General features: G+C 42.1%; 1 protein-coding gene across 1 annotated transcript in view; it reads right to left on the reverse strand.

Annotated features, from left to right (window-relative positions):
- The window catches only part of IL1R2 (interleukin 1 receptor type 2), a 15,044-nt gene extending 8,461 nt beyond the window's left edge, over positions 1-6,583 (reverse strand). Inside the window, exons 1-5 of the mRNA XM_026859890.1 lie at positions 6,540-6,583; positions 4,650-4,780; positions 4,292-4,550; positions 1,967-2,141; positions 370-544 (exon numbers count right to left, since the gene is read on the reverse strand). Coding sequence (XP_026715691.1) covers positions 370-544; positions 1,967-2,141; positions 4,292-4,550; positions 4,650-4,780; positions 6,540-6,565 — 766 coding nt within the window. The 5' untranslated portion in view covers positions 6,566-6,583. The remainder of the gene's footprint in view (positions 1-369; positions 545-1,966; positions 2,142-4,291; positions 4,551-4,649; positions 4,781-6,539) is intronic.
- Positions 6,584-10,789: the final 4,206 nt, after the last annotated feature.

Raw genomic sequence — 10,789 nt, forward strand, 5'->3', positions numbered from 1 at the left:
GGGCCGGGCCCGTTTCAGCTCTTTGCGAAATAGCGGCCTTCCCCCCGCCTGAGCGTTTTATTTCCTAAGCCCTCTAAGGTCATTTGCAGTGACAGCCCCCACCCTCAAGACATAAATTATTCGGTTTGACAACCACAGGCACTTGCAACATCGAGTTCTTGCCTCTCTCAAACGTGCTGTAAGTCAGGCAGGGGGGTGACCCCCGCCCTGCCGGGGGGCTGTGGGAAACTCATCCGTGCCAAAGCAAGCGCTTGCGGCGTCCCGCTTCCCTTGGCAGCGCTGGGAAGCTGAGTATGAGTTCCTCTCCTATGTCTCATTAACAAGAGATCTTTCTTCAGTGCTGTAATGCTTTCAGGGGTCAATATTTACCAACAGTCTGCAGCTGAATTGTTCTGGTGACTTCGTACATTACACCTTCAAATGGAAATGACATCTTGCAGGTGTAATAGCCAGCATCTGTTGGTAGTACAGAAGTCATGATCAGAGAAGTTGACCCTTTCAGAATTACGAATTTTTCATTGTCGTCTTCCAAAGGCAGAGCATCCTGGGGAAAGGAGACCAACTGGTGTTATGGCTCAGGTAGGTGTGGTTACAGCCCATGTAGCTTCCAGACAAAATTACTTATCCCTGTCTCTCTGTTATTAAAGGTTCACTTATCACTGGGAAAAGTGAGCAATTCCACTTTCCCACCAAAGGGCAAGTTCTTCAATTGTGTATCTATCTCTAAAATGCTCTGAGGCACAATATGAAGTGCAAAGAATCACTATTTTAATCTATCTACAAATGTGTGTGTATAGCTGTTAAATAAAATGCAAATTTTAAAATGGAAAAAGATATAATCAGCTCTTTCCTGAGTCCTCTTAAGAGTAATCATCTAAACCAAAACCATTTTAGTAACCGTGACAGTTTTTACAACACTACTACTTTCCATGCATTACCTCATAAGACTAATATTCTAAGTCATTTTTTGAAGACAAATACTAGTAATTGTGCAAGTTTTCACAAAACTCTTATCCTACATGATGTTATAAACTGTGATAAATTCCTGCTCTGTAACACTAAGGCCCACACACAGGTTGGAGCCCTGCTAGGAGCAATGATGTTCCTTCTCCATGAAGGCAGGCTGGCTCCTTCTGGCAGTTGTAACAAGAATCATGTTGAGGGGGACAGCCTTTTAATTGGACAAGTGGGTTTTATCCTGCTTCTGAAGGGAATCCTGAGCAGAAGAATTTTGCCAGTATGGTCACAATCACAACATGGGCACTGCTGTATGAAGCCAGCCTAGGTATCGCATCCTATGGTAAGAATTGTAGCTGCACAAGACAGAGCACACGGACATAGTAGAAGTGTAAATAAATGCTCAACCAGATATTATGAAAATGTAAGAAGAATCCTGTGCTGTCCTGTGTGAGAATGTATAGCTGAGATGATCAGCTGAAGGATATTTGACCTTACAGGCAGAACCAGACGTGCCTACTTGAAAAGTCATGGACTGGCAAGTTAAGCAAGAGAACACTGTAAGCATTGTGCAATGACTTCAGTGTTTCCAAATGCTGTATTCCAGTTGATTACTGAAAACTAGCCCATCTGAACAGCTCGCATGGGGTAAGCATCACTGGGAGGTCCTATTTTATAGGATTCACTAGAGGGGCCATAAAAAGAAGCACAGCGCCAAAGAGAAGGGCCTAATCTGAAGTGACAAACCCTGGAGTCAGGGTAGGTAATCTAGCCTTAAAAGTAGTTACACTGCTTGTGAGAGCATATAACAAGTGGAGAACTTCACCCTGTGCTGAGTCCACCCCAGAGAAACTTTCTTAAAATATATACATCTGCCCCACAATTCTGAGGATATTATGCTGTGCTTATGACTTTAACATGAAGTTCAGAAGAAACAGAAAGTGGAGATGTATGTGCCTTTACAAACAGGTTGGGATTAGGCCTTGCACAAAGGAGGTGAAAGTTCTACCTTGTACCACTTGAGCTCCAGGCTTGTCCTATTTGGTGTAAAATCCCACAGTTCAGGGCAAACGATCTTTCCAGAGGTGAAAGTGAAGAGGATCTGGAGATAGGCAATCTCCCGAGCAGCAATCTTCTCCACAACTGTGAGATGGATAGAGACCTCAGCGCAGTAGGACGTGTTCCTGCAGACAAGGAGGGGAGAGGTGAGCACCCACCAGTCATAAGGGGAACTCGAGTGACACCCTTGGTTTCCTCTTGGCTATGTTTCCCTCCTAAGCAGTTTCTAAGAGGACAAGACTGAGATCATACCAGGATGGATGCTGGAAAATCACTGGTACTGTTTTTTTGGCACAATCTAAACATGTTGCTGACACATGTCTGCCTTGGAGCTTCAGTCTTTTCTATTTTGTACACCATGTTTGCCGTGCACTCAGGCTAAAGGATGATTTTAATTTTGCAAGGAAGGGGAATATGTTCACCTGAACAGTAGCAGGTGTGTCATGAACCCTCCACCATTTCCTTGAAAGAGGTCTTGACTGTGAAAACCCTAATAATTGGCATTGAAGGATGAAATAAAAAGCTTAAAGCATGTATTAAAATATATCTGCAAATACTATTGCACAATCAGTAGGCATTTCTGTGAGTACGTATTATTTTGCATAGAAAAGAAGGCATTCCTGCTTTGAAAGTTTTGCAATATTTAACTTTTCTTTCTGGCCCCAAGTGACAATTGCTTCCAGTCCTAGGGAGGACCAACCTGGGGGACACAGGTGCTTAAACTATGTTCCTTTATAACCTCTGAAAGCCTGTCTTGGAGATGCCTCCACCCAGGGAGGGCAGTGCCAGACCCCTGCAGGGGCCATCAAAGCTCTACTGCTAGGGCACTGTGACTAGCTGTCTCCTACATGTCAGATGTAAATGACATTCAAATCTAAATCCAAAATACCTGCTCAGCAGAAGCAGAGATCTGTGATACTTGCTTCTACCCTCATTTTACAGAGTGTTGAAGAAAAAAAACTGGTGACTTCCCCATGGGATCATTTGCAAAGGAAATACAATTTGTTTGTATTTTATTAATCCTGTAATACTGTTAGCAATGAAGCTATGTACTCTGCTCTTGTGTATCTTTTCCAAACAGATTTCACTATAGCTGTCAGTAACACTGCCACAGTGTTGTAGGTAGAGGAACAGTGTTGTAGGTAGAGGTAGAGGCAGGATAGTCCAGAAAGGGGATTAAAAAACACCTTTCAAAGTCTCAGGCAACTACTCTCTGTTCCAGGACAATATTTGCCACCTTTTGTTGTTCTGGCCTCATTATCAAAGTCTTCTCTTCTGATCCACCTCTGCAATCACTGCTGAGACATGCAGAAAGGTCGATCCAATATGCCAAGCATGATTTATTAACTTGAGTTCTGCCTGTCCATCTCTTCTACTGCTGACACGTCACTCACAAGGTGTGCTTTGCCAGCAAGGAAACTGCACTCTACGCAGGCAATTCCAAGCATGTATAGATATGTTTTCCACTATAGACCCCAGAACAAGATGTCAGTTGCCTGGGGCATATTGGGAGCCTGACTGGAAGGAGGAGCTGGCAGGGAACAAGGACCTGGGACACCTTCTGGGGTTCAGGCTCTAATGTTGATGGGTGGTTTTGACTTCCTTGGTCCCCCAGAAATCCAGACCCCGGTACCTCTTTTGAAACCATATAGTGGGCTGTCAGATAGTCAGAAAAAGATGACTAAGCCTCAGCCCACTGCAGTGTCACAGATCTTGTCCCAGCCTAGTAAATACCCGCAGGGTCTTACGACAGATCTTCCAACAAAACCAAGTCAGTCAAAGTCTGGTTCAAAATGTGAGGCAGAAGAAAAGTAAACACCAGGGATAAGGAAGAGGGAATAAAGAAGCCACTCCAGAGCCTTTGTATATGCTTTGTAAGTCAATCTGAAGTGCAAAGAAGGCTATTTGCTTTTCTGGAGCTGTAACAGGAGGGTTGCAGTCTGCAGAACTCCCTGCCTGTAGCATGTCCCTGCCTGCCATAGCACTAACAGGCTCATAAATATGCTAGAACAAACTCTCAAGTACACTGTTTCCTCAGGAGGTGTTAGCCAGAGTGGTGATACTGTGTCATTATTTATCCAGATTTCAGTATATGTATCTATACACATGATGCATTTAAGAGTTCTGACTTTCCACATTTTTTTCTCTAGTAAAGTTGTTGAAGACATTATCTTATTCAGACATGCTCTGAACACAACTGGAGTTTAGAATCAAGCTAATGCATTTGAGACATAGTCATCTTGCTAATGCACTGGATTTTCTTTTAAATACCCACCTTCTGGTACAGATGTATACTCCTGAGTCTTCTAGCATTGCCGGGAAGAACCATAGTGCATCTCCTTTTGCCCAGATTCTTTGATCTTCATCTTTTCCTGATATCATGGTTTTTGAACCATTCTTATACCATGTGATATTAGGGGTCAAGGCAGAAAAATCCAAATGTTTGTATCTGGGGGAAGGGCATTTCAGAACCACAGGTTCTCCATGCAGTTCATAGTAATGTTTGAAAAACACGCTGTGATCTGAGCAGTTTTCTATACAAATCAGAGATATTTTTCCATTACTGAAAAAAAAAAAAAAAAAAAAAAAAAAAAGGAGAGGTAGATAGAAGGAAAAAAAACCCATGCCCTTACCTGTGCTTTTGACTTGCTGGAGTCTGAAAGCAGAGGTGCCTGCTGTGCATGCCACGAGGACAAAGAAGAGCCCATGCATTTTTTCCGAGAGGAAATTGGAAGGAGAAGATTGAGGAAAAGTGTCTTGAAATCTACAGGGAAGTTTATCACACGACAGAAGATACAAAGAAAATACTCAATGTTAACTTAAGAGTTAACTGCTCTTTTATTCATTCTGGACCTGGTGAGCTTTGGTTCACCCTTAACGAGCAGAAAGGCTTCTTCATCCCTAGTTTAGTGGGGCTAACTTGTGGTACAAGAGCAACTGGCTTGGCACAAGCATATCACTTCTTTCCCTTTTCTTTCACTCCAGAGATGAAAATGACATACCACAAGATGATGCTATCCCCACAGCTTTTCAGTGCAACAGCTACAAGTGGAGAAATCTAGCTCTGCTTATTTTGCAAAAAGACTGAGGCACAGGTCAGGTGCTTCGAGTTAGCTATAGTGTAGTGGCTTGGGTGAACACAGGAGCAAAGATGCAGCAGATCAGACTTCAACTCTCTTAAGCAGACACTTCAGGTGTCTCCCAAGGTTATATGGCCCTCATTAAATCTTATGAGACTTTATCTTCCCCTCTATGGCTACCAAAGAAGGCCAGCTAGCATAGATCAGGCTGCAGGCAAACTTCAGGCTATAAATAGAACCAAGCTTTTAAAGTCTCCAACAAATGTTTCTCTCGGGACAAAAATCTTTGACTCCCATGGCATGCACACCCATCCTGCTGTTGGTGCACAAGTGAGTTTTCAGCATGGACACTTACCATCTGTGCTAAAAAATGATAAGGAAACCCCTGACCAACTTGTCCTAAAAATCAGACATGGTGACACTAAGGGAAAACAAAACTATCCATTGCCAATCATTCATTAATTGTCATCTGTATCGGCCTGGCATGGGCAAAGCAGCTTCTGCGTACATCACTGAACGCTTTCTGGTCTGCCACAAAGTTTCAGCTGCTGCTACTCAGTTGATTGATTATGTGTTATCTTAGTATATCACAGGGAAAAATACATAAAGCATGATAGATATATAGATATATAGATATATAGATATATAGATATATAGATATATAGATATATAGATATATAGATATATATATAGGCATGAGTTCATGCTCTGTGTAAGGTATTTATGTGCAATATAGTACACATATGCACATGATACATACTATTTCCATTTTATATACAGAAATGTAAATCGCATGCATTTAACTTTAGCCTAACACTATGATTGTCCCATAAGATGAATATTAACTGACCAGACAACTACTTCAAGTTGTATCCAAAAAGACCCCCACAATTCTATCAATATAATACAGTTGTATTCATAGGTACTCACCTTCAGGTATCTTCTGCGTATCCCATCATGCTCATATTTATAATGCATTTTTAATCCAAATTTGTCCCTGTTCTAGTCGCTATATTTATCTGACATCTGATAGTTTGACTATAATAAACTATATTTCCAGCTTATTGTCATCTCTACAACACCACAAAGCCAACCTCTTGCTCAATAGTACTGTTTCATAACCACGGGTTGTCTCCCCTACCTCTTTATCTGCAAGGATTTCCAGGGCATTGGCATGGAGCTGTAGCCCCTCTCAGGGCTACACCTGGAAGAGAGGCTAGTGGCTTTGTCTGTGGCATTAACAAGCCCCACAGTTCACATGTAATACCTTGTAACAGGGGAATTTCTCTCTCATTAGATCTTTTGCCTGATGGAAATACTTGGTTATTTTTTTCAGAGCTTTACAGTCCCTTTGGTTTAGTATCTAGCAATCACAATAAACCCTACACAATCTGTGGGTTTAAGGGAAGTTTTCATTCCCAAATTTCCACCAGATCCACTTACCTGTGCTTCTGCAGTCTTTCAGTCATTAACTTCTCATGAAAAGATATGACTGAAAATTGCTGGTGAGGACCTTATATAGGGTTTAGCTCAACACACAGCGGAAATTTGTCTCTCATTGCCCAATCAGATTTGTGTCAGAACCAAATGACATTTTAGACACACCTTTCTTTCCTTCTGTGGAGTGAGGATGAGAGAAACAGACACACACACAGAGAAGAAAATATGTATTTGGATTTCCCCCAAAACAGGAAATGACTGCTAAATATATGATTACATTTCCCTTTTTCTGACGAATGGCAGTTTTCATACACTCATGTCTTCACGTGACTATTTCACGCTCTACCTACAATAAAAAATTCTCATGGGTAACAAAAGGTGTCCTGCAGCATAGTCAGCATCTAAATAATTGCAATCTTCACATAATGGGGTTTAGCAAGTTCTCTGTGGACATGGACAACATAAAGCTTCTGTGATTTCCCAAATCACCTGTGAATCAGTAATGGGTTGATTCCCCTTTCCTTACATAACATCCATCTTGGTGTCACAGCTTACCTTAAGGCTCTCTTTGCAATGGAGAATAAAGAATGAACAGACATAAGCAGATTATGGCGTCCATATTCATGAGCAGAAGGGATAAGAAATGGGTTATGAATTGTGGCAATGTTGATCACCACCTGTTTAGAAGAGAATAATCTAGTGGAGGACTTCAGTCTAGAACTGGGCCACAAGACAGTTTTTCCTTTGCCTTTTCCTGACATGTAATGCATTCTGCAGCAAATGCCTTTCTCTTGGTCCCTCAAGGACCAGCTGCCTTGCACTGCCTCATTGCTAGCCCAAGAAAGCACTGTATGGTGTCTGACTGACCTGCTAGAGCTGGACTCAACAGCCAGGTCCCTGCTAGCAGACCGCAGTAAAATAATCTCCCCTCCCCAGACTTTGTAAACCTCAGCTGAGCAGCCCTGCTCTGGAGCACTGGGGTCCTAGCCTAAGGCTCGGGCTGTGTAGTGCTCTCACTAATGAAATAATGACTGAATAACAAAAACAACATAGCTGTTTATCATGGTGGGCATGTAAGTACCATTATTTATTTAACTGTAACTTAATTCATGAACTAATATCAGCCTCAGTTATACCAGAGACCTCAGAATGCTGTTTAAGAGATGAAAAATTATCAGCTTCTGACACTGTGCTGCCATCTACCATGAAAAGAAGAAAAGTATAGATGATGACATCTATTAATATATTGCAATATTTGGGGTTGTGTCATATGCTTGTGTTGCACATGTTCTTTTGTGCAGGCAGTATCCACCACATTACAGCAACTTCAGTAAATAAACAAAAAGAAATAAAAAAATCAAGAAGCCCCATATTTTAATTTGTAATGGTCTTCACAGTTTCTATAACCTGATCAACACAGCCATTGCAGTGGTTTCTATAGCTATCAGCCCCACACATGGTTGCCTGCTTTTCCTTAAGCAGTCCTGTTATCCATGAACCTGAAAGGCTGCTAATGCAACTAAAATTAGTTACTGTCCTGCAGTGCTCCATCTTCTCTGTGAAAAGAAAGACCTCCATTGATGCTAAGCTCCCCCTTTTGGGCTATGAAACCACTGGTCTTGCCTTCTGAAGCCTCTGCACTTCATTCTGAGAATCTGACATCATGAACTATAAAATAATTTCAGTTCTTACATTTCCAGTTCACTGTATGGCAACTAGACTGAATGGCTGACAGATTGGGTGACCTGTGTTATATTAAGTCTAAATTCAGGCTATCACTATGTGAGTAACTTTTGCAATAGAGGTGGGAATCTTTAATGGTAACCTTGGTCACAAGAGCCAGGCAAATTCCCAGAAAAATAAGCCAGACATTTACCAGACTCAAAGAGAGCAAAACTTCAGGAAATTGAGTTTGTGTCTTTGAAAAGATTGTACCTACCAACTGCTGCAAATGCATTCATTGCATTGACTGAGTAAAGCCATCCAACAGCAAGCTGTTCAGTGAGCAACAGAACTAGCACCACTGGCTTTTCTGGAGATTTGTGCTCATACCCTTAACACACACAGCCCGCCTTCACTGCAGCCATTTCAGCTCTCCCTTCGTGGCCTTTCCCCATACACTCCAGCCCTTTCCTTCCCCCCCAACTTCATGTCCTCTGCTCCCACCTCACTCATGACTAGTTTGTCTAGGCCAGGTGCAGAACATCCCTGGTCTCACTCACAACCTCATCAATGCTAACTGGTCAACTTCTCATTGCCCATCAGGACGTGTAAGGACAGAGCTCGACCTGACTTTCCCTCCGTGAGGCAATGCTTTGGGTTTCCCATCTGTGCACACCTGCAGTGACCAATTTTCCTCACACTACTACAACTCCAGACTCTTTGAATCCTTCAGCCTGCTTCATCTGCATTTTCCAAGGGGCTGTGTTTTCAAAGTGAGTTGATATTGCAGTAACATATGCTGTCCTGCCTTAGAAAACTAAAATAAAATCAAATAGCTGCAGAGTAGCTGTGCAGTTCCCAGATAGCATAATACCTTCAGGTATACTTTACAAGGATCAACATTTCTAATCAACTTTCTTCAGAAAAGCTCTTCCCTGGCTGTCTTTTTCCCAGAATATGTTCTGATCCCATGCACCAGTACCAGGACTTTAAGTTGAAATAGCATATCTGGAGGTACAAAAGTCTGGTTTAAAATCACTCAGAAAGAAATGAAAGATAGAACAAATATTTTTTTAGGAGCTGTCTGCTGAGAAGGCCGTGTCACTTTGCGGTCAGTCATTACTGAATATTTATAAACAGAAATATGCAAGTCTAGCAGCTATATATATAGAGAGACGCTTCTATGAAAGTTGGTGTCATTCTGTGGTTTTGCTATGCTGATGATTCATTTATACAGCTCAAGATGCTGGAGTATAGCTGTGAAATTCCTAACTTGAAGACTAGGCTATTCCCCATATGTCTCACCCATTGCTCATCTCACTAGATCACTATTTCCCACACCAGAACTACATGCAGCTGCCTTGCCACATTTGGGTGGATTTTGCTCTCCTAGGACAACCCAATAAAATAATCAAAATCTCAAGTAATATTTAGCATTCTGACAGTTTCTTGCAACAGAGGCTTTCAAAAGGCTTCCACAAGCAAGATTTGTCTTTATTATCCCTGGTCCATGGAAGGGGAAAAGGAAATTCAGGCATCATGGAGTGGGGACAAGACCATTTCTATAAGGGACAGTTAAGGTGCCACATTTTTTTAGTGACCCCCAGGTTCTGCTGTCTGTCCTGGAGGAAATAATCACAGCAGCTCTGTGGCTGATGATGTTTAGCATTCAGGAACTGCACTCACATGGACTTTGCAACTTATTCTGTTACTCAGTTTGGCTGAGCCAGCTTCATGCAATTAAAAATAGGAGAATATTTCTCTGGTTCACATAAGAATGAGGCAGTGAGGCATTAAGAAATACTGAATGTTGAAAGCTGACTGGCAAGCAGATGCAAAGTAAACCACAACTATTGCACCAACACATGTTCTTGGGTTTATTGATATGGGTAAACCTGGTTTTAATAATTTATAATGTCCTTGTGCACAGTTCCCAGATGGGCTCTTGGGGAGCAAAGAAATGGAGAGGGAAGAAACAAAGCTATCCAACTCTGAGAATCACCAAATAGATGGTACAGAAAGAGAAAGACTAAACAGAGAAATTAACCCAATGCACAACAGATGCCAAGAATACAGGAATTTGCATGCTTATCCAGAGAAATAAGTGCTGTCATACACCAGTTGTATATGACTAACTGGGAGAAACAGGAGGAGATGGGCCAAGAGACATACACTTTGTCATGAGAGAGTGCTCATTTGGCCAGAGCAGCGACAGCTTGGTTATAGATTGCCTCCCCACTATGGGCTCCTGGGATTTCCACAAATCCTTTCACTGCAAAAGAAACTAGACGGGCTGTGAAGAATAGTTATACTGTCGAGAGCTGGAAGGGGCAGGGAGGAGGAGACCATCATTGTAGAAGTCAGCAGGCTGTGAGGAACAAAGTAATGGCTAGAAAGGCCCAGAGCCAGAAGCAATGAGGCCAAAAGTACTTCAAGAAACAAAAAGTGCTTCACCTGCCCTCACCACAAATAGAGGTTGAGTTGACCAAGGGGACTCTCCCTGCATCAGTCATCCATGATGTAAAACATCACACCCATGATGGCAATACCTGTCTGGGACACTGGAAGTTCTTTATCTTGCTCATCAGTGC

Source organism: Athene cunicularia, assembly GCF_003259725.1.
Source record: "Athene cunicularia isolate RWA chromosome 1 unlocalized genomic scaffold, athCun1 chr1_part1, whole genome shotgun sequence".
Classification (NCBI taxonomy): domain Eukaryota; kingdom Metazoa; phylum Chordata; class Aves; order Strigiformes; family Strigidae; genus Athene; species Athene cunicularia.